A 25,962-nucleotide genomic window follows, 5' to 3' on the forward strand; every position below is an offset into this window, starting at 1 on the left:
TCTTAGTCCGTAGGGTTCAATATTAAGTTGGCCCACCCTTTGCATCTATAACAGCTTCAACTCTTCTGGGAAGGCTGTCCACAAGGTTTAGGAGTGTGTCTATGGGAATGTTTGACCATTCTTCCAGAAGCGCATTTGTGAGGTCAGGTACTGATGTTGGACAAGAAGGCCTGGCTCGCAGTCTGCGCTCTAATTCATCCCAAAGGAGTTCTGTCAGGTTGAGGTCAGGACTCGGTGCAGGCCATTCAAGTTCCTCAACCCCAAACTTGCTCATCCATGTCTTTATGGACCTTGTTTTTTGCACTGGTCCAAGTCATTTGGTGGAGGAGGGATTATGGTGTGGGGTTGTTTTTCAGGGCTTGGGCTTGGCCCCTTAGTTCAGGTGAAGGTAATTCTTAAGGCGTCAGCATACCAAGATATTTTGAAAAATGTCATGCTCCCAACTTTGTGGGAACAGTTTGGGGTTGGCCCCTTCTTTTTCCAACATGACTGCGCACCAGTGCACTTCCTGATGATGTTATGATCAGCGAAATGCATTGAGGGTCCAGTACGTCATTTCCCTTTCAGTTTTGAGGGAAATCTGAAGCGTGAAATGCAGACTGCATACTTCCTAGCGGTCCCCACTTTATTTGTAACCATTGCCTGCTGCAAGTGTCTTAAGAGACACTTTGAAATGTGAGTTTATCCTTTATTTACTTTTATCCCTTAACCACCTTGGCGGTAATCCCGAGCGTGACTCGGGGTTGATTTTTTATATCAGGAGCGGTAACCCCGAGTCACGCTCGGGGTGGATCTGCAGAGAGCGCAGCGGTGTTCTCTTACCTTATCCTGGCGATCCAGCGATGATCTCTCATTGCTGTGACCGCCAGCCGAGAGTCCCGCCGCTCCTCCGTCCTCCGTCGGTCTGATGACTTCCTAGTTCCGTTCCCTGCAGCAGCAATGCTGCATGGGAGCGGAACTAGGGAGGGAAATTTAAAAAAAAAAAAAAAACGTTGCACAAAACACATAACACATTTTATATGTATATATATATATATATATATATATATATATATATATATATATATATATATATATATATATATATATATATGTGTATATATATATATATATATATATATATATATATATATGCATATATATATATATATATATATGCATATATATATATATATATATGCATATATGTATATATATATATATATATATATATATATATATATATATATATATATATATATATATATGCATATATATATATATATATATATATATATATATATACCGGTATATATATATATATATATATATATATACATATATATATATATATACCGGTATATATATATATATATATATATATATATATATATATATATGCACACACACATATATATATATATATATAAAATTATATTATTGATTCAATTATAATTCATGCGTTGTATATTATATATATATATATATATATATATATATATATATATGTGTGTGTGTGTGTGTGTATATATATACACACACACACACACACATATATCTATATATAATATATAATGCATGAATTATAATCTAATCAATAATAAACTTTTATTATATATATGATATATTAAATAATAAAATAATGTTATTGATTCGATTATAATTTACGCGTTTGTGTTTCAAATTTATCACATCTGGGATGTCTACTAGACTCTTGTTTTGGTCAGGTTTAAGTCAGTAATCACTAAGAATTGTAGGCCTATAATACATAACGCCAAATTTCCATGAAAACAATTGTACCGCTTTTGGTATGTAATTCCTGACATAATCATACCGCCAGGGAGGTTAATAAAATTGACTGCACCATGAGTATTTCTCAATGTGTTTTTTGAGCCACCTATATGAGAAAACACTAGGACAGAATATCCCTGAATCTTCACCTAGGAGGAGGGTGTCGCTGCAAGATCTCTAAGATCTACCTGCACTATAGGTCCTCAGAGGCCTTAGTGCTTCTGGTAAGTGACCTCAGCTCACTGGGTGAAGGGTCAGACATTTATACGTCACTTTTGATTGAGAGAAGAAGCACAGAAAAAAGGCACAAGATTTTTCACAATTTCACCTGTTATTTTTATATCATATATGGATTTTTTTGCTATTTTCTATTAAGCATTTTTACTGTGTGTCACTATATACTTGCATTTTGGCACTGTTTTACACATTTGTAGTTCACACTCCAGTTTCAATTCATTTGCCCTGGAGATTTTTTCAACATGATCTATTGCATGAAACACTCCACTCACTTCTATTAATTGTTCTGGCTGTATAAGTTGGTGTGCCCACCCACAGCACCACTGCTATTGAGTCTGGGAGTTACATTACTCAAGTGTTTTTATTACTTATTTATTTCATTATCTTCACGTGGTATCTTATCTTTGTGCACTGGTATTAAGGGATCTAGGTTCACTACACCTGGACCTCACATATCACATTTGGTGATATTTACAGCACCATTGCGTTCAATACTAAGTTATTATTTATTTAAGAGTTAATTTGGGATTTGCTGTACTTATGTGTTAGCGCCTCATCCTTTCCTTCATTTGTATTTAAGTTCCCTGTACTTAAATTGAAGGCAGCTTCACAACACGCATCTCTTTTATTCAAGGGAGTTACCATTGCTCTCTACATTTCCATAAAGACATGGATGAGCGAGTTTGGGGTGGAGGAACTTGACTGGCCTGAACACCTTTGGGATGAACTAGAGTGAAGACTATGAGCCAGGCCTTCTTGTCCAACATCAGTGCCTGACCTCACAAATGCGCTTCTGGAAGAATGGTCAAACATTCCCATAGACACACTCCTAAACCTTGTGGACAGCCTTCCCAGAAGAGTTGAAGCTGGTATAGCTGCAAAGGGTGGGCCAACTCAATATCGAACCCTACAGACTAAAACTGGGGTGCCATTAAATTTCATGTGCATTTAAAGGCAGGTGTCCCAATACTTTTGGTAATATAGTGTATGTAGCTAATTCTTGTGCCAGAAATGATTCTATTCTTTCGATATGATCCATGTCTTTAACCCACTCAAGGAGGGGTGGAACATGGGTTGACTGCCAGTGTCGTGGGTTAACCAATCAAACAGCAATTAAACGGTGTCTAATAAGAACTTTTTTTAACACGTTTGAAGGAACCGGATGGATCATAGTATAGGGCAGTGATGGTGAACCTTGGCACCCCAGATGTTTTGGAACTACATTTCCCATGATGCTCAACTAGACTGCAGAGTGCAGGAACATTATGGGAAATGTAGTTCCAAAACATCTGGGGTGCCAAGGTTCACCATCACTGGTATAGGGCCACCTGGGGTGTGTTGGGAGCAGTGGAGTGATTGTAACAGTGGAGTAAATTCATAGGATTAGGTCCCAAAAGGTTACCGATAATAGGACACTCAAACCAAACGTGCAACACTGAACCTCTACTGGTGAGACAGCGCCAACATAAATCTGTGGCTGCAGGGTAAATGCGGTGTAACAGTGTAGGACATGCCATCTGGTAAGGAACTTAATGTTCGTCTCTTGGGCCTTACTCACAAAAACAAGATGGTGTGTAAAGGCAAGAAATGTTTCTAGTCTTCCGTAGTGAGTTGTATATTCAGCTCGGATGCCCATTTAGTGGTATTTCCAGGAGAATGGGATGTATTCAACATTTTTATTGCTCTTTATTTATCCACCCTAACAAAAATTTTAACCACTTTACCACCGGAGGATTTTGCTGTCTTACGTCCAGGCCACTTTTTGCGATTCGGCACTGTGCGACTTTAACTGACAATTGCGCGGTCGTGCAATGCCGTACCCAAACTAAATTTACGTCCTTTTTTTCCCACAAACAGAGCTTTCTTTTGGTGGTATTTGATCACCTGTGCGATTTTTACGTTTTGCGCTATTAACAAAAAAATAGCGACAATTTTGAAAAAATAAGAATATTTTTCACATTTTTTTGGGGGGGGGGGGTCCGTGAGCGAGCGGGAACGGGAGCGCGCCTCTGGCGGCGCGCTAACTCCCTAGAGTCTCACAGGCTAGTGACGTACCCATACGTCACTTTGCCTGTGAGGGGCTGACTGCCGCCGTATATAGTCGTGCGGCAGTCGGCAAGTGGTTAATCTGAACAGTGGCAGACGTGACAAAGACATGTGACTCTGTGGAATTAGTGCATGTCCAAGCATTTTTTCTTGGTGACTGCTTCCCTTCAAGGCCAATACTGGCTGTGCAATCAACGTATAGTTTACTGTAAGTGGAACAGTTAAGAGATTATATTCGGTCGCTCTGCTTGCAGCGTTTTACGTATTGTTCTTGCTCTCCGCACTGCCCGCAGGTCTATATAGCACTGTGCACTGAACTCAGAATGATCTATAGAGCAATCCATAGAACTTTGCAAAATGTGGTAACAGCCCGAAGATCTGCACACATATGCTTAGTACATCACAAGGAAAAAGATGGTTAAAAAGAAGAAGATATGTTAAAATCATTTCTGCGACCCCTTTAAAGTAAATGCCCTAAGCCTACGCCTCATTTGCTTGTATGTTAAATAGCTCATTGCGCATTTTAAGAGAAAGTCTCTTTCTTACACCGACTCCTCTTCAAGCACAAAGCATTTTGGCTGCCTGCCACTGCGATTGCCCTTACTGCTCTAATAGAGTCATAGCAGAACCAAGAGTGACACATTTAATGGCTGAGCCCCATTGCGCTGCAAATGACCTAATAGCGGCGCCGTTTAATGGGTGAGCCCTGCGGTGGGGTAGATTGGCCTAATGACAGTGACATGTTAAATGTCTTAAAGGCACCATTCCATTTCAACTGTACTAAAAAAAACGAATAAAACGGATGCTTTTAATGGGTGTCAGCCCTCTTATAGACAAGTAGGACTTGCAGTCATGTCACTGATATTATCCACAATGAAAAAAAACACATGAAAAGCTGCAGAACATGGTATTGACCAATCAAGGACAACATTACAGCGATCTGCACAATGGGAAGGGTTAAGGATCAGATCGGCTTTCCTGGGGTCAGCGACCTCATCAGTGAGAAGTCAGATTGATTTACAATAGACTGATGTGATAGTGACAATATTAAACTCCGCAATCGTTATGCATTTGGCTGTTAATGGAATATTTTTATAGGCTGGAATTACTAGCATATGTGTGTTTTATGAGGATTAGTGAAGATCAAGTATGAAAATAAAAGAGAGTTAATTTAGAGAATGCATTGTATTTTACAGGGAATAGGCTTTTCCTGTACAAAATGATCTGCCTGTTACTTGTCATTTATCAGAGTAGCAATAGTGACATCACAATAGAGTGCTTTACTAATTTACTAGAAAGCCGTGAAGGCATGAGAAACAATACAGCTCATTTACAAAAAAAATAAATGAAACTAAAAGAAAGTGACACAGCAGTCCACCAGATTGGGATTTTTAATGATTTCTTTTAACCGGTACTGATCACACGCCTTGTATTTACTGCGGCAGGGTGGCTCCCCCCAGGCAAACCGACGTAGGGCTACGTCGGTCGGGAGCAGGGAACTGGGGGCCAGCGCGCGCCACTGGCGGCGGGGAAACCTGTGCATGGGTCAGGCGGCTCCGATTGCCGCCTAACACCCGCGATCGTTCCCCGCTGAGAGAAAAGGACGGCCGGCTGTTGTAAACACAGCTTACCATTCTTCTCCCTGGAATGATCATAGAGCCCCTGTGATCCTTCTATATAGGAACACAGGTCTCTATGGTCATTTCAGAAGCCACGCCCCCCCACAGTTAGAAGCACTCCCCTAGGCTCACATTTAGCCCCTTGATCACCCACAATGTTAACCTCTTCCCTGCCAGTGTCATTATTACAGTAACAGTGCATATTTTTAGCACTGATTACTGTAGTAATGTCACTGGTCCACCCTAAAGTGTCAAAAATGTCAGGGGTCCGATCTGTCCTCCGCAGTGTCGCAGTCCCGCAGTCCCGCAGTCCCGCTAAAAATCGCAGATCGCCGCCATTACTAGTAAAAGAAAAACAATAAAAATGACATAAATCTTTCTCGTAGTTAGTAGACGCGATAAATTTTGCGCAAACCAATGAAATACGCTTATTGCAATTTTTTTTTACCAAAAATATGTAGCAGAAAACAAATTGGCCTAAAATGTTAAAAAATGTTGATTTTTAATTTTTTTTTTGAGAATGTCATATAGCAGAATGTGAAAAATATTGTTTTTTTTTTCAGAATTGTCGCTCTTTTTTTGTTTATAGTGCAAAAAATAAAAATCGCACAGGTGATCAAATACCACCAAAAGAAAGCTCCATTTTTAGGAGAAAAAGAACATCAATTTCATTTAAGTCCAGCGTTGCACGACCGCGCAATTGTCCGTTAAAGTAATGCAGTGCCGAATTGCAAAATATGGCCTGGTCATTAAGGGGGAAAATCTTCCGGTCCAGAAGTGGTTAAAAAGAGAAAAAATGCTGATGACCAAATAAGATTAGGGAGGGTCGACTGATATAATTCTAATTGATCTGCTGCATGCTTAGTAATATTGATTTGTCGATCATCAGGCGTGGAATAAAATTTGTAGGTTTAGTTGTAAGACCTAATAAATATCCAACAATGCTGCGCCATAAAAAAGTGCAAATAGTGTAAAGTGCTAACCATAATAATTTATCAATAAAAACATCAAAAAATTAATCATTATGGTGCAAAAATAGTTCATATAGTCTAAATAGTGCAAAGTGCTGACAACTATAATTTATCAATAAATGACATAAAAAAATAAATATTGTGCAGAAATAGTCCATATTAATAGATATGATATAGTGATAATCCCCCGTTGGTGATACTTCAGTGCAAAATCCGCAAAACACAAAGTGCTCTGCCACCCTTACAGATGAGCCTCTCCCCTCACTATCTGACCCCTGTTTCACCAGCGGGACAGATTAAGCAGTTTCCCAGTGGGGATAATTCCAGTCAGGTGTAGATCTCTGGCTCTAATCCCTCAAATCCCTCTCATAGAAAACAATGATAATCCACATATAAGGCAGAAAGAAAAATCGAGTGCTCTCCGTAAATTAAGAATCACCGTACAGTTTATTAAAATGATGTGTACTCAGAAGACAGGCACAAACAGCTGTGCGAGCTTTACAGGCATCCGATAAATATCATGGCCACAGTCTGAAATTGACAAACAGGCTCCGCTCCCTATACGCGTTACGTCGGCAATGACTTCTACAGTAGGGGTGGAGCCTTAGACGATCAGTGCACAGTTATATAGGCCGCATAACTAAAAGCCTCCTCCCACCTATCAGTTACCATTGAGGAATCAGCTGGAACAATCGGAGGGGCGGACAACTCCGCCCAATGACGTTCCCCTAGAGTGATTCGTAGAGGACTGAAACCAGAAGTGCCTAACTCCTCACATTACGCCAGACTAAATATACATAATGTACGGAGCTGCGACTACCATAGCTGATTGGCACCACTTCCTGTCCCAGGATATCAGATCAGATAATCGACAATCGGTGCTACAAATAAAATATATTAACTGGTTCCCTACTGGCCGCCGCCTTTTTACTGCGGCAATGTGGCTCTGCTGCGCAAATCGACGCAGGTCTACGTCGGTCGCGAGCAGGCAGCTAGGGGGTAAGCCGATGCATGGGGCAGGCAGCTCCGATTGCCGCCTGACACCCGCGATTGTTCCCCGCTAAGAGATAAGAACGGTCAGCTGTTGTAAACACAGCTGACCGTTCTTCTTCCTGGAATGATCATAGAGCACCTGTGATTCTTCTATATAGGATCACAGGTCTCTATGATCATTTCAGAAGCCACGCCCCCCTCCCCCACAGTTAGAATCACTCCCTAGGCTCACATTTAACCCCTTGATCACCCACAATGTTAACCCCTTCTCTGCCAGTGTCATTACAGTAACAGTGCATATTTATAGCACTGATTACTGTAGTAATGTCACTGGAACCCCTAAAAGTGTCAAAAATGTCAGTCAGGGGTCCGATCTGTCCGCCTCAATGTCGCAATTCCGCTAAAAATTGCAGATCGCCGCCATTACTAGTAAAAAAAAAAAACAATAAAAATGACATAAATCTTTCCCGTAGTTTGCAGACGTGATAACTTCTGCGCAAACCAATCAAAATACGCTTATTGCGATTTTTTTTACCAAAAATATGTAGCAGAAAACAAACTTGCCTAAAATGTTAAAAAATTTGATTTTTATTTATTTTTTTTGAGAATGTTATATAGCAGAATGTGAAAAATATTGTTTTTTCTTTTCAAAATTGTCGCTCTTTTTTTGTTTATAGCGCAAATAATAAAAATCACACAGGTGATAAAATACCACCAAAAGAAAGCTTTGTTTTTGGGGAAATAAAAGACATCAATTTTATTTAAGTACAGCGTTGCACGACCGCGCAATTGTCCGTTAAAATAACGCAGTGCCGAATCGCAAAATATGGCCTGGTCATTAAAGGGGGAAAATCTTCCGGTCCAGAAGGGGTTAAGGAGATATTCATCTCTCAATATAACACGGAGCCTGTCAGTCCTAATATACTTCACACTGCAGCCATTTAACATTAATATAAATACATAAAATGCGCAAATACAAAAATAAAATATAAAACATCTCTAAACCAGCCCAGCATCCCTTAATCATAAACTATTTGTTTTACTTTATTCTGGCGCAGCATTGTTGGATATTTATTATGTCCATGTGGAGTAGAATACACATTTAGATTTAGCAGCCGGACATTTATGCATTTTACATTTTGCGGATATTTATTTAATATTGTTAAGATTGTACTGATTGCACCTTTTATCTAGGTGTAAGACCTGCCTGACTGTGTTTAGTATGGTGAATTAGGCAGGTAAAGAATTAAAGTATATGTAGGCCCTCACCTTGTAAAACAACCCATTCAGTATAAAATATAAATGAAAGGCAAAACATTTGTGTATACATATAAAAACATTATAAATACTTATTGTCCTTTTTATAGAGCTGGTGGAGTTGAAACAACAGCAGCACACTGGTCTTCCAAGTTAAAGGCTGTAAAAAAGGGGGGGGGGGTGCCAGGACAAGTCTGATAATCGGAGGAGAGTAGGCTGAATTCTCAGCACAGCTAGAGAACTTATTACACTGTGCTCTCATGCCTAGATGCCTAGTGTGGTCAGTTTTCAATAAGAAAGCACAGGACTGGCAGGACCACCAGGGATTTCACGCAAAGAAAACAATACAAAGAGAGCATGATACATTTTATTGCAAGTACATGGTACAATAGGCACATATCAGGTACTGTAATTAATTGTGTTGTAACTGTATTGTCTTCCCTCACATTGTAATGCGCTGCGCAAACTGTTGGCGCTATATAAATCCTGTATAATAATAATAATAATAATAATAATAATATATGAAATAATAGGTTTACATATTCTTTAAAGAAAAGCGGTTGAGGTTGTATTCAGGTGATTTGGGGTGGAATCTGCAATACCTGAGGAATGCGAGTGCCACTCTGACGGGTTAGCGCTGCTGGTGAATGATACAACGTTCCTTTGATTGTTATTCACTTCCCTGTTTGATTATGAGTAAACAATGCAGGCACATAAATTCTGCTTACAGTCAGCTAGAATGGGATTATTATATCCTCCGCCATGGGCTCCGGATGCCATGCTGAAAGTCTGTGTGTAGCTTTGACACAAAGTTCTTGCAAGTTTTGGGCAGTCATTTTGAGGTGCAGAAGTGCTATATTTAAGTTTTATATCTTTTTATTAATTTTACTTTACATACAAAAGAAAGAAAGAAATACAACTTTACAAAAACATTGACATAGATGACAAAACCATAAAAATATGGTGCTCCCAGCATATACATTACCATACAACTTTTTTGAATACGTCTTGATTTAAGATTTAACACTGCAGAAGTGCTATATATAGCATGTGAGGAAGTTTTATGTAGGGACATGACCCCGGGTAGCACCCCTCTGACACCCAATAGGCAGGATAGCACCTCCAGAGGTGGGCAGGGGTGGGCTAGCATTTCACACCAGGGCTGAGTCCATGACTTAAATAGGGGGATGAGAAAGGATATCGGGCGCCAGTCACTTGTGTCTTTTTAAAGTTTTATTGCAGAACGGTTAAGGAAGTGAGGGTTAGGGGTCCCAGATACCATAGCAAATCAATTACAGAATCCCCAGATCCAGATCAATGTCTAGCTTCACAGTGTCAGAATCTTTAAGCCGACCTTGCAATGCTCTAAGCATGTTCCCAAGTTTCAGTGAGTTCTTCAAGTGAGTCACCAGGCTCTTCTGAGAGGCCAGCCTTCTTCCTGGCTCTCTCCAGCAAGGGGTCACCCCTGGGTCTCCTCCTTGGTACAGCTTCCTTCAGAGCAGGCTGGACAGCTTTAGGACCACTTCAGCACACATTAAGCCACAAAACAGGCTATTGGGCCTAACCACATAGCTCCATCCAGCAGCACATCCCCAGGTCTCAGTCTGAAGCAAAAGAGTGAGCGCATGGCCTGTCCCATTGGTAGCTTGTAGATGTGATGTTCAGTATGCAGTCTCTGATATACAATATATAATCTGCTGTTTTACAATTTTCCTAATCAGTATGTGGGAGTAAGTTATGTGTCACCTTTGGATATGCTGATTCTTAGCAGTTCCGGTGTCCCACAATCATGCTAATTGTTGGGCGGGTATCTGTTCCACGATCCAATCATTGTGCAGCATCAGAGACCGGACGGTCTCTTAATGTGAGGCATCCCATGTAGACTCCATACCTATCGAGGAAGTCAAAGCTGTGAGAGCCCTGACGTAATGCGTATAGGGGGCGGAGCCTGCATGCCGATCGTCACATCCCTTCCTGCTTCCTATTTGTATGAGAAATGGTTTTATATGCATGCACTAACGAGTGCTGCTTAATGAAGGTGCAGTCATCTGCCAATAAAATTACCTTATTAGTTAAAACAGAGAGTACTCCTTTCTTTGTTTCCTATATGTACTTTGTCATCCGAGATTGAAGGAGGAACCTGGGACCCCCTTTCCTGTGGACTAACATCCTAACCCCCTAGTGAGGGTAATAGCTGTTGTAGACCCAGGGTGATTCTTGGGTCTATGTATAAGGTGAGAGGCCACTTTAGATGGTGGAGGGATTCCTGACACGGTCACGGAGATATTATCATATTAATTGGAATATGGGACTTATTTGATGGACTTTTTTCAGTCACTGGATTTTGCACATTTATGATTTGCACAAGAACAGCACTAATGTTCCAGAAAGTGTGTTTTTGTTCACATCTATAGTTTTTGTATATGTTTATACCTTTATATATATATATATATATATATATATATATATATATATATATATATATATATATATATATATATATATATATATATATATATATATATATATATATATATATATATTTTTTTTTTTTTTTATTTGTGCACTTATATATTTATCTGGCGCAACACTTTATACGTTAGACATCTTATTTTGTTGTGAGGAGCACAATTTTTGGTGTGAGCAGCCGGATATTGATTACTATTTTTAGCACATATAATCTTTGGCACAAATATTTATGATATGATTTTTATGATTTAGAATCATTGTGTCACATTTTTTTGCACTGATATTTTTTTCACATTTTGTCCCAAATATGTATACCCTACCCCCAGCATGCACCAGTGGCTTAACCCTCCTATTGTATTAGCTGAAGATAATATATATATATATTCATGAATCAGGTTGTTTTTTGTGAAATCTCATATTATGACCAGTGATACCAGTGACATCTACTTGTGACAGTGAGAAATCACAAGCCAATTTAAGTTTAGGGAAAAACCAGGTGAAAAACTATACAATCAGTATGAGCTAACTACAGCCCAACCAAAAACTAAATTGACATAGTAGCCTTTTTTTAGGACAAAAAGGCTACACCTGTGTGGTGAGGGAAAGTTATAACTCATCCCTTAGTCAGACAAGTGAAAGATTTTAGGCCAGATAGCCCTGTATATGTGGCAGAGTATCTGTTGCAGCAATCTCTGGTGCCCTGAAAACCTGTAGTGGACCTGTGAACGGTGAAAGAGAAGCAAAGTGCCTGTATGAAATGAGAGCTTAATGGTGGTAGCCTCTGGTAATTCCTGTTGCTCTCTAGGAAATGAAAATTGGTGTACAGAACCTGTTGGACTAGAATTGGTTTTACGACCTTGCTTCCCTTAAAGACCGTATATCTCAGTTTGCTTGATAAGCAATCATTACATAAGAGACTGTCTCCATGTTTTTGTGGCTCATACCTTCTCTGCTGTTAGTGCCGACTACAAGTAGGTGTTAATGGGGTGATGGCTCTTACCTGATTGAAGGTAGGCTGCAGGAAGGGCAGGTCTTCCAAGTGCCTGCTGAGGGGAAACAGACAAACATCCCCATCTTCCGTTTCCCACAGCAATTTTGTGTGTTCTTGTTGACTATTGGGGATGATTCATGTCATGGCAGCTTAGTATTGTGGTTGGGTCTTTGAAGACGATCTTCAAAGTTAAGTTGTATTATTGGGACCCATCTCAGGCATGGAGCTACTTCCTACTTTTGGAGATTGGATTGGTAAACGTAGTTGACTTGCTGTGTTTGTGGTTAGGGTCATACAGCATTTCCGAGGCAGTGTAGTATGGATGAGTGGCCTTTGCTTTTGAAAGCAGAGAGGTTTTTGTTCTAGTACCCTACAAGCCTTTAAAGACCTTTATCTGTGGTTAGAATTGTTTGCATCAATGTGTAAACTGATACATAGTTTTTGGTATTGAATGGTTTATTGTGTTTATTAATTAAAGGCTACTACTGTATGTCCATTTTAGAATTTAGACAGGTTGTGTGATCTTTTGTTTTGTTGGTATTAATTAATTATGAAGAGCGCTTAGCGCTTACAAGCGCTTGATTTATTCTCCCTGGAGAGGAGACGCCTGAGAGGGGACATGATAGCAATTTATAAATACCTCAACGTTGATATCAACATAGAAAAAAAACGATTCAGTCGCAAGGAATGCATGAGGACACGAGGCCATATAATGCGATTAGAGGAGAAGCGTTTTAACCTCAGGCTACGCAGGGGGTTCTTTACTGTAAGGGCTACTAGACTGTGAATTTCTCTACCACAAATGGTAGTTACTGCGGTGAGTATGGCTACATTTAAAAGACTCTTGGATGTACACCTCAAGGATCAAAACATTCAGGGGTATGAGAGATGATTACGGCCACACACACACCTACACAGGTTGAACTGGATGGACTATTGTTTTTTTAATTCAACCTCACCTACTATGTAACTATGTATGTATATGGTATGTTGGTACTCTAATTGTGTTTTTACAACTGAATGGGCATCTGGAGACTTGTGAGCCTTAAAACATCCAGGATGGCCAATGTGTTCACATAATCCAGCCACTTTTGCTAATGTTAGCCCTAAATCCAGATTGGCCACCCTTCAGTGGCAAATCCAGGCTGCAGTAGAAGTTGCCATATCTACAATCCACCCAATGCTGTATTAGTCAGCCTTATTTTAGCTACTGTTAAATAGAAAGTCATTGACTTTTACAATTTGTCACCATTGATTTCCTGTGTAGAGTGACTGCACAAATGTGGATGAAGGTGTGGGTCACCCTAGGAGATAAATAGATAAAGTCAATGTTTAATAGTAGAAAATGATTGGCAAAAAGATGTTTTAAGCCAGGTCCAGTCATATAACAAGACAATAATGTTATTATTATTGGTAGCAGTATCTTCTTTCATGCACAGTTTTACAGCCCCCTCAGTTTTTTTTTTTTAGTATACAGTAAATGGATAATGGCACTTTTCCACTGCAAGTACCGGCTCAGCTCTACTCAGCCCTGCTTGGCCCTGCTTGGCCCGGTTTGCTTTTCCACTGCTGGTACCGCATGGTACGGTGTTGGAACGGTTCGGTACGGTACGGTATGGTTTGCTTTTCCACTAACGTAGTACTAAAGTTAAGTGGGTGGGATAACAAAGATTCTCTGACCAATCAGTGGCTAGCAGTGACTGCATGCAAAGGATTGTGGGATATGGTACCGGGTATGGTACCTCTTGGAACCACAATCGAGGTGGTACTGTTTTAGAGAGCCGTACCGTTCGGTTCCATGTAGTGGAAAAGTGCCGCCGTACCGTACCGAACAGTTCCTACACCGTACCATCCGGTACCAGCAGGGGAAAAGCACAAAAGCGAGTCGAACCGTTCTGTTCCATGCAGTGGAAAAGCGCCATAACTGTCAAAGGTTCCAAGAATGCTAGCTGACTGGCTGTCATGCTGACCCTTTTCCTTCAATGTTCTTTGGCAGCCCATACAATAATAAAACGTCCTTCCCATTGTGCTATTGTATTATGACATCGGGTAGAAGATTTGAGCTAGTAGGGGTAAATTGTTTTTTTTTTTTGGGGGGGGGGGGGCATTTGAGCTAGGGGAATTGGGGGAAGAGGGGGCAAAGATGTAAAAAGGGGGGGGTTTCAGCAGGGGGTGGATTTCTACTTGGAGGAGGGGAAATGTATGTTTGGGGGTAAGCATGCATATTAATCAATTAGTGTTTTTGTGGGGGGAACTTTGCTTACACACATTGCTCTTACATCTTGGGGGGGGGGGGAGGGTACAGTTTGACATGTTCACCCTGGACTCTAGATGACCTTGTCCTGACAATGATGGCCAGCCTAGGTTATTGACCAGGACATAGTACACAGATAGGGATTTCTGACTTTTAACACCTTATTAATGTGTATTCTTGTTCTAGGTCAGTGATTCAGGCAGTAGGATGAGCATGCCAGGAAGCTAGCATTTTTGGAATAAGGTCATATTTTCCACATTGTAGGTTTTGTTTAGTGTCTACGTTGCCACAGGGTCACTTACAAAGAAAAAAAACACCTGTAAAAGATAAGACATACTTACTTTTCTGGAAGCCCTTGTATTGAAACACTTTGTTTCCCCCAGCCTCTGCAGTTATTTGACTGGTTGGATGGATCAAATACCTGCTTCTCATAAAAACATTATCAGAAAGTAATACCCTTCCCCGCTCATCTAAAGATTCCTTTTTGTATTTGCTTGGCTTCCTGTTGGAAAGATCTGAGAGAACCAGTTTTTCCGACAGGGACACAAGCAGTAATAAAAACCCAACAGAGGCTCTAAAGAAGAAACACTGCTCTAAAGTCTTCCCTGCTTTATACAAACGTTGGAGAAGGGCTTTACAGTATCAATCTGAATGATACCATTATTTTCCATCTGGTAGATTTTGTAAATAAGATTTAATAACCGCCTTCATCATTGGATTTTGAATCCTGCCTAATGAACATAAACGCTTATGTTTACTAGACCAGTGTTTCTCAACTCCGGTCCTCAGGACCCACCAACAGGCCAAGTTTGCAAGAAAACTGAAATACATCCCAGGTGATATAATTTGCTGCTCAGTGATTGCAGTACTCTAGTCTGCATCTCCCCAAGGTAATACTTAAAATCTGGCCTGTTAGTGTGCCCTGAGGACTGGAGTTGAAAACCACTGTACCCTTGGTTTGAGAGCGCTTTGCAAGACAAGCACATTTTTTAAATACATTTTGACTTGATATACAAGCGATGTCTTGATATAAAAGTAGCGTCATGTATAAAAAAGTAGAGAGGAGCCTCTAAAGTGTAGCAATATGGTTACATTTAATGAAGGTTCAATATTTAGCAACTCACATGGTTGATGATTAAAACAGGCACATCTAAGTATGCAGGCATCTGGGGTAAAGCTGTCCACATAAACCATCCTCTGCACAGCCATCTTCATCATCCCTTCCCCGCTGCACTCCACGAGTGATTCAAAGCCTCACTTTCAGATCGCTCTACTGCAGGCTATTCTTCCCGGTCAGGATTGCAGACTGACAGTGGTGAGAGCCGGTGGTTCAGAAGATGGTCTATGTGGACAACTTTACCCCGGATGACTGCATACCTAGATGTGCCTATTTTAATCATCAACCATGTGAGTTGCTAAATGTTGAACCTTCATTAAATGTAACCATATTGCTACACTTAGAGGCGCCTCTCATCTCTTTTATATTCTGTAGCTCTGCTAGATTTTGCTTCTAATCCCCTTGGGAAGGCTGCATATTGTGGATGGACATTGTATGGTTACACAACCTATCACATTGCTATAATCTTTGTATATAGACTATAAACCGAAGGACTTGTGTAATGAATCATCTGAGTTTCCATTATTTCTTATGGGGAAATTTGCTTTGATATAAGAGTGCTTTGGATTACAAGCATGTTTCCAGAACGAATTATGCTCGCAATCCAAAGTTTTACTGTACTAGACAAAGATCTGCAGCCCATACCTATCCATTATAATACACTAGTTACCAATCTGATATCATTTTAAGAAATCCGTCTGTCATGGTTTACAGCATGTTACATTTTACTGGCTCTCTTTCTGCTGCCTTGTTTAATATACTTGACTTGTTACTTGTATTCACAATGACTCTTTCAATTGTATTGGCAGACGCTGTTCCCCAGCCCTGAAGATGGGTGGCAAATTTACACTTCAGCGCAAACCCCGGATGGCAAATGTGTCTGCACAGTGGTGGCCCCTGCCCAGACCTCCTGCTCCAGAGACCCCCGAAGTCGGCAGCTTAGACAGCTGATGGAAAAGGTAAGCATGCATGAACTGCAGCACAACACAGACGGACTATAGTGTCAGTGAAGGAAAGGCTGAAATGTACGAGGGATGCAGAGATTTTGTGGTCTCATTTAATATTCATGAGAACGTATTTTACAGAATTACTGATGGACTTATACAGTAATGGCAGCGATCATGTACAAAGTGCACCAACTTAGACCTGGACTAATCCCAAGAGCTGGATAACCTAAATCATTTCAGCTACACTTTATAACTTGTTCTATGCCTTTATGGAGTATGGTTTCAACCGCTTAAAGTGGAACTTGGCCTTAAATCTGAAATCTTACTCCATCCCCTGCCAATAATGTAATTTTATTTTTTTTTTTTCTGGGAGTGGATACCAATTTCTGGCAGGTACCCGCATCCACTTCCACTCTTCTCGCCTAGGTTCCCACCCCCCCCCCCCCCCCCCACCATGCCTGCAACCTCTTGGGACAGGTCATAAGCACCCAGGAGACTGCGGGACCATTCAGGAAGTGCAGCACATCCTGCGTATGTGCAGTGGGGAGCCGACTGGGAGCCAGAAGGAAGACACAGCCGGATTCCCACACTCAATATGGTGAAGAGAGAAAAGATAAACCTGTGCTAAAATCCCTACAGCTTGTACATGTATTTAAACTAGCAGGTGTTATAGGGGGTGTGACTACATAACACTAAAAATTGTGGATGGATCCTCTGCACACTGCTGTACACCCTTTCCAACAAACTACACAATAAAATACATGCTTAAGCTGGCCAACTGCATCAAAGTAATTCCTCTTATGGTCAGTCCTGCACTGCTTTGCCACTGCAAATGCTACGGTGGACACCATGCCAACCTCAGGCATAAAGACACAGGGTGGGGGAAAGGTTCTAAATTCAGGTCTGGTCACTGATCTGCGTTACAACAGAGAAAAGATATACCTGTGCTCAAATCCCAATAGCTTGTACATGTATTTAAACTATCAGGTGCTAAAGGGGTGTGACCACATAATAACACTACAAATATGGTGACCCGAAGACCAGTGAAGAACCAGCCTGGGTGATGACTGTGCTGGATATCTGGGCTTATGAGTACCTGTTCATTAAAAGTCAGCAGTTACAGCAATTGTAGCTGCTAACTTTTCAAAATGACTGGAGTTCCTTTTTTAAGTTGACCTGAACTCAAAAAGTAAAGACATGCCATGTTTATAGGTGACATATAAAAAGGGGAATTGCGCATAAAGCTGGCCATACATTGTTAGTTTTTTTTGCTTAGCCATTGGGCTGAACGAAAAAAAATAAATGAACAGATTCCCCTATCCACAAAAACAAGTGGATGGAGGGATCCACCCTACTGGGACATATTATTCTGACAGCTGAACCCACCAAATGCACTGATCAGCGGCTGTAGCTGATTGGCTGCAGCTGCTGATTGAGAAAAAAATTTCCAACATTTCCTTAGACACTAGTGAACTAAAGAACAAAAATCATTATTGCTCTACATTTACCACCAAATAAATACCAAAATAAAGCAAGAACTGTTGCATACACTCATACACTCAAATGTGTTCCCACATCAGAAAAGACAAAATATATGTGAATCAATGTTACACTGCTCTTAAAAAATTATCATAAATAGGAATTAGTGTTATACTATTCCCACAACATATCACAATGTTTTAAATCAACTATCATAAATAATGAATAATGCAAAGTGAACTTATAGCACATAATGCTACATACAGTGCAATATTTTATCAATCTTACCAGTGCATCTTCAAAATAATTGGATAAATATAAATAATAAAAATAAAAGTGCAAAAATATATAACAAAAGTCCCAGAACTAATGTCCAATATAGAATAAGTGATTCCAGTATCTTGACAATGTTAAAAAATGCCCTAGAAAAAAAGACAGTGCTCCACCGCCTTCCAGAGTGAACACTCACCTCAATAATAGTTCCATAAATTAATATAGGTCACATATGCTTGGAGATATCCATGTGATCACTAATGATCCCCAAAAATAAACACGAAAGTCGCTTAAAGAGGTTATAAGTCGCTTATCCATATGTATCTCAGAAGGAGAAAAGTATTCAAGATAGTAAAGTATTTATTTTACTTAAATCAATAAAATGCAAAAAAACCCAAGTAAGGAGAGTCAACCAGACTCAAGTAAAGCACATAAAACAACACTATACCACTCATTTCAGGTTTCAATCTTCAACCAGAAGTGATGTCACCCTGCTCCGCCCAATGTGTTGTGTGGCTGGTCAATTGACTTCTTCAGGGGATGCTGACTGAAGTGGAGTGAAGGAGTAGCACCTGGGTGAAACCATGCTAGGATTTTATCCAGTGTAGTTATCAGACTATATAGACTCCCTGGTGCCCCCCCCCCTTTTTTTTTACTTTTTTTTCAGGAGAGTTTTCCCCAGTTTTCCTCCTTCATATTTTCTGCTATAAACAAAAATTAGATTATACCACAGTAAGTACTGCGACCTCCTGCAATTGCAACCTCCATTGCTACCCGTTGTAAAGGGCAGTATGGTAACAGAATCAAAAGAAATTTGGAATTTGTTGCAACACTTCATCTTTATTGATCCTTCATGTAAAAGACATCACAGACAGTGTGGGGTACAGTAAAAGTTGACGTGTTTCTCGCTGTGGCTAGCGCTTACTCATAACCTCGGGTTAACCTTGAGGTTATGAGTAAACACTAGCCACAGCGCAAAACACGTAAACGTTTACTGTACCCCACACTGTCTGTGATGTCTTTTACATGAAGGATCAATAAAGGTGAAGTGTTGCAGAAAATTCTGGATTTATTTCAATTGTGTATATCCAGATGAGCCGTGGTGGCAGCTTCACTTAAACCTTGGCTATGCTGTGGATGGATGGCCAATGTGCTCACCTGGAGTGAATTTCCCTTTGGTGGAGTGTGATAACAGACTATGCATTTTCATGGTACCCAACTACAGCTTGACACTTGTAGGCTTGCCAAACCTCCTTGCTTACTTGATGCCTGCAGTATATTTCTCAGTAACCTATATTGTTGTTCAAGTTGTTAATTGATATTCTTTTGTAATCTCGCTTGAGTCCATAAATACATCATTCAAAATAAACAATAGGGACCAATACACATTCACTTTTTTGACCACCGTCTAATAGAAAGTGGATTCAGATTGGTTGCTGCAGGTACTGCATTTAGCATTTGCCAACCCTTCAATGTGTTCCTTTTCATAAGCTACAAAATACTTTGCTTTTAAAATTATCCTTTAAAACCAATTCATGTTTTTTTTTACATTTTTACATTGCCTGCTTTATGCACTGCTTTTACTCTACCCTGCCAGACAGTACAGCCATGTTGGTCACCTGACTTCTTTCTATTGCAGTTATGCATTCAGGGATTGTAAAGGCAGAAGTTTTTTTTTTTTCTATTCTATTTCTTTTTCTATTCTATTTTCATTCTATGCATTAAGATAAAAAAAACTTTCTGTGTGCAAAAGCCCCCCTAATACCCCTAATACTTACATGGGCCCATCTGTATCCAGCAATGTTGCAGGAGTTTCTCAGCTGCCCCAGACTCCCCTCCTCATTGGCTGAGACAGCAGCGCGGCGTGATTGGCTCCCGCTGCTGTCAATCAGTCAGCCAATCAGGAGAGAGAGGGGGCAGGGCCAGTTTTGTTCTCCTGTGACCCATAGTCAGCTTATAGCTGATTTTGGCCCAATCTCAGCTGACATAGCGGAGCCGCTCCAGTCTCTGGAATGATCCAGACAGTATTTTCGGGAATCCATCAAGCTGCCTGATTGACAGCTGGCTCCACCTCTCAGAATGCTGTTTGCAAAGCCCGGAGTGGTCACTAAGGGGGTGCAGAATAGTATCCTGTCCTGCAAACGATAGAATGGAGGGGGATCAAGGAGACAGTATTTTTTGCAGAGAAGCCCCCCTCCCTGGGAGCATTGGCATGTTCTTTTCAGAGGATACGGAATTGCATATGGGGCTTTTTGGTAAATGTTGCAGAAGGTGAACTTGCACTTTAAGTATGAAAGCAGATTAGCCTGAAATGGTTCTGTGATTATGCTCAGAACAGGCCTTTTGTTTTCTATATGAATTAAGACTTTGCATTTATTCAAAGTGATTGAAAAATGACAGCAGAACTTTGGTGCCTAGAATATTTCTTCCAAACTATTCTGCCCAGAACATGCAATTGGTGCCACCGTGCCAGGAACATGTCACTAAAGTATGTACATATGCCACCCATTATAGTGACTAGGCCTGGAATATGCTATTCGTTTCTCTGCCCAGAACATCATATTAGCGTATTGCATCCAAAACTTGGAACTGCAGAATGATCATGCCTGAAACATGGCATCACAATCACTGTACCCGAAGTATTACGTGTATCCAGAGTATTAGGTGTACTCTACTTAGAACTCACCAGGAGAGAAACATTTCAGGGAGCATGTGAAACCATTGCAGGATTTACTAATGTTATGCAGCAAGCACTGCAAATGTGATAAAGTTCACTTAGTTTACTTTAAAGTTGAACTCCAGGCAAATAATAAAAAACACCAATTAATGCAATTTATTCATTTTTATATGTATTTGAAATGCAACTAGCAGATATATGGTAATTACAGTAAAGTACATTAATAGTACAGTAATACAGTAATTTCCTGTATTGCAGCACTCAGACCGAAAAAAGGGAGGGCCAGTTCTTGGAGCCAATCAGGTGTGTTTCATTTGCACACTGTATGCTGACTGCACGGGAGAGCAGAGAAATTATGTATTCAGTTTTTTCCTGCTCCTTCACTGTCCAATCACAGGCTGGTCACCTAACTGTTTTGCTAAGGCTCTGTTAACACCTATGCAGGTGCGACAGTCTACATGGAGTTTAGGGTAGCCCATTCATTTTAATGCACCAAAGAAGTCCAAATACCTTATTTTTTTGCACCAAAAGCATGGCACTTTGTCGCTGTGCATTTTGACGCATGATTTTGTGTGTGTGTTAGCAAGGTGCGCTGTGGTGCCATTAAGACATAATGGCACTGACGCGTATCTGCAAAAGGCATTTGCATTTTTTGTGCATTGCAGGAACATGCGCGACTTGGCACATGTTACTACATTCAGGGCTACAACTAGGCGAACTAAGCAGCCACCTATGGCACACTGCCGCTTAGGGCATAGTCACGACCCAGGGGCATAGATAAAGGGGGGGTTAGGGGGGTCCAACCCACCAAAGCATCAATCAATAGTGCAGCAACTAGGCTAGTGTAGCTGCAGGACTAACAGCTGCGGGAGCTGCACAGCCTGTTTTTCACAGCCACAATATGTCTCTTACAAATTGTATAGAAAAATACCATGCCACTGGAGATCCTTGGTGATGTCAGAAGGGAGGGACATATGAGGAAGGTTCAGCTATTGGCTGAGGAGGCAGCAGGGGGTGGTGCAACCTGCAGCCTACAGGCCGTACTGCCTGATTCTGCCTCCTCAGCCAATGGGTACACAAGTTCACTCTACATCACTGCAAGAAAATCCCACGGGCTTCCTGTAGTGCAGGTGAAGAATTGAGCAAGCGGCAGCTCTGATGAGGGAGAAGCCTGCACTCAAGCTCCTGAACTGTGTAGCTTTGATTAAGCACCGGTTGAGGGGCGTAACGTCTTAGCTGTACCCTGTTGTTTTACCACCGTTCGCTGTATGATTCATCGTTTAATTATTTTGAATAAAGTTGTTTGCCTCGGAATGCTGCCATCCAGTTCCATTTCTTCTATGTGTTCCTGAACTGTGCCGTAAAGATCCTACAATTATTGAGGTGAGGAAGAAGAGAGCAAACAAATGTTTTTGCCCAGTAAATACAGGGAGCTGTTAGAAGTGCCTGTGCCCCCCTTTAATAATAGCCATTGCAATGCTACCCATGTACTGTACCTGTCCTTTTTACCAGGGTGAAAAAAACCTGACACCTGTGCAGCATAGGTATCAGTTTACTGTCACCATGTTAAAAGAACAAGAATATTGGTGGCATTACAATGGTTGTACAATGGGTTCACACTAGCCAAAATTTTGAAAAGTAATCCACAGTGGACCACTTTTCGGGTTGCAGTTGAGCGGCTGCTGTTGGACGTTTAAAAGGCAATCTTGTCACCCCCTGAACACCTTTTTTTTTTACAAATGGCAGTTTGTAATTGTGGTAATGCTCCAGAACCAGAACCACAAGCCAAGTTTATTTTTATTTTTTTTGGGGGAAAGGAGGGCTGCAAGTAGCTGGTCTTGCCTAGGATGGAAATTTGTCTAGCGCCAGCCCTACCTGCATCACAGAAATGTGAACCTAGCCTTTGAAAATGTCCTTACACTAGTGGATTTTTGAATGAATGTTTGTGCAATCATTCGTATGAACTCTCATATGAAAATTCTCATCAGTAGACTGATGATTTTGCGAATGGCATTCAAAAGTACATAAAAGTAAATATAATATACCTTTCTATTTATTTACTAATGGTAGCAAAATGAGCATTTTGTTGAGCAACTCCCAAACTGCGGCTATTCTGGGATGTTCCTGGTCTGCAGTGGTCAGGAGGACCTACCAAAAGTGGTCCAAGGAAGAAAAATTGGTGCACCGATGACAGGTTCACGGGTGGCCAAGGCTCATTGATGCACGTGGGGAGCGAAGGCTGGACTGTGTAGTCCAATCCAATAGAAGAGTAACTGTAGCTCAAATTGTTGAAAAGGTTAATGCTGGTTCTGATAGAAAGGTGTCGGCACACACAGTGCATGGCAGTTTGTTGTATATGGGGCTGTGTAGCTGCAGACCAATCAAGATGCCCATGCTAACCCATGTGCACAGCCAAAAGTGCTTATAATGGGTACATGAGAATCAGAACTGGATAATAGAGCAATGGAAGAAGGTGGCCTGGTCTGATAAATCACGGTCTCTTTTACATCATGTGAATGGCCAGGTGCGTGTGCCTCACTTACCTGGGGAACAGATGGCACCAGCATGTACCGTGGGAAGAAGGCAAGCCAGCATAGGCCTAAAGGATCTTCTTCTGACAGCTTTGTGCTAATTTCCACAGCATATTTTAAGAAGTAGAGATGCACTGAAATTTCGGCAGCTGAAACATATCAGCCGAAAGGGTGTTTTGGCAAAGGTGCTGATAATGGCGCCAAAACGCATATTATTGTGCGATTTTACCACTATTTTACTGTGCTTATGGTGTGTTTTTTATAGGTAATGTGACTCAATAAACACGATGTACCATATATATGCAACAAAATGGTCTCACTCAGTGCCGTCTGCCAACACCACAGTACAAAATAAAAGCAATTCATACATATGACAAAATATACAATAAATTCATGTATCCAAATAGTAATGGCGCTTTTCCACTGCATGGAACCGAACGGTTCGGCACGCTTTTGTGCTTTTCCACTGCTGGTACCGCATGATATAGTGTCGGAACGGTTCGGTACAGTACGGTACGGTACGGTACGGTACGGCGGCGCTTTTCCACTGCATGGAACCGAACGGTACGGTACGGTATGGCTCTGAAAAAACAGTACCTACTCGATTGTGGTTCCAACAGGTACCATAACTGGTACCATATCCCACAATCCTTTGCATGCAGTCACTTCTAGCCACTGATTGGTCAGAGAATCCCACCCACCCCGTTGTTATCCCACCCACTTAACTTTAGTACTACTTTAGTGGAAAAGCAAACCTATACCGAACCGTTCCAGCACCGTACCATGCGGTACCAGCAGTGGAAAAGCAAACCGGGCCAAGCAGGGCCAAGCAAGGCCGAGTAGAGCCGAGCCGGTACTTGCAGTGGAAAAGTGCCATTAGTTCAAACAGTTCATAAAAAATCCATACAGGTGCAAAGAGATCCAAAAAGAAAGAATGATGAGAATTGTAAAATTATATTCAGTGTCCCAATAGTGGATTCCGAGAAAAAATAAAATTGTAGATCCATTGTAGAAAAAAAACAGCTTCCCAACTAGACTTCTCCGTGGATCTACACCAATTAATATAAATGGCTGTCTACCAGAGCATATTGGCTTCCAAATGAATGGAAAAGCCAAACAAGCCTTAGAGATAGGTTTCAAACACTTGCACATAAATACTGTTAATCCCAGCGTTTTACGGATTGGTCTTTCACTCCCATAATTAGTATATATATATAGGATATAAAAGCTTATAGCGTGATACTGTATACAAACAATTTTATTAGAAGAAAACAGGTACACTCGCTTGATCTATGTTAAAAACAAGTATGTAAAAACAAAGAGAGCTGCAGCGAATAGAAGCCATAGAAGAAATCGCCATAGAAGAAATCGCAACAAACGGCCGATAAGCGTGGTTATGTCACATCTGGACACATGCATTTATTATTTTTTTTTGTCATATATATGAATTGCTTTTATTTTGCACTGTGGTGTTGGCACACGGCATTGATTGAGACCATTTTGTTGCATATATGGTACATCAATTTTGTTGATTAGCGCAGCACTTTTTACACACATATTTTTGGTTTTATCTATTGGCCTGTGCTAGTAGCTGTCACATATTTTTTCACAAATGTAGCGCAGATTTTGCACAAAATTTTCATGTGACTAAATAATCGCATTAAAAATGTAACACATTACTGATGCGTTCTTGCTGCGTTTTTAATGCTTTTCAATGGGGAGGAGCGTTTTTGGGGCCATGGTTTTCTTAATTGATTAAAAATGGAGCAAGCAGGATTTTTACCACCACAACGGAAGCGCAATGTACCAGTGTAAAGACATACATAGAATTTAAAGGGATGCATTTTTTTTTAGCTTTTCTTGCTCTTAAGGTGCCGGTAATGGCCAACAAAAAAAATCATATTCATTTAAACTCATGATATTAATTAAAAATACAATAATACATAATAATAATAAATAAATACATAATATAATACAAATATATATGAAAATCAAAATTATATATATATATATATATTTATATATATTTTAAAAAAATAAAAATAAATTATATATGTGTGTATATATATATATATATATATATATATATATATATATATATATATATATATATATATATATACATATATATAATATATATATAATATATATATATATATATATATATATATATATATATACATATATAATTTTTTTTTTTTTTTTAAACTCTCATTTTCGGTTTCGGCCAAGTGCATCCTGAATTTTCAGTCTGGGTACTAAAATTTCTATTAAGTGCACCTCTATTGGCATCCATACCTTGACGGGTCAGTGATGTTTTGGCAGAAAGAA

General features: G+C 40.3%; 1 protein-coding gene across 2 annotated transcripts in view; it reads left to right on the forward strand.

The window, feature by feature from the left end:
* Positions 1 to 25,962, forward strand: part of OLFM2 (olfactomedin 2) — a 551,253-nt gene that overhangs the window by 376,052 nt on the left and 149,239 nt on the right. For both annotated transcript variants that reach the window (XM_082255512.1, XM_082255513.1), the window contains exon 2: positions 16,534 to 16,683. In XM_082255512.1, the coding sequence (XP_082111638.1) occupies positions 16,534 to 16,683 (150 nt within the window). The remainder of the gene's footprint in view (positions 1 to 16,533; positions 16,684 to 25,962) is intronic.

Source organism: Pelophylax lessonae, assembly GCF_965119305.1.
Source record: "Pelophylax lessonae genome assembly, chromosome: 4".
Taxonomy (NCBI): Eukaryota; Metazoa; Chordata; class Amphibia; order Anura; family Ranidae; genus Pelophylax; species Pelophylax lessonae.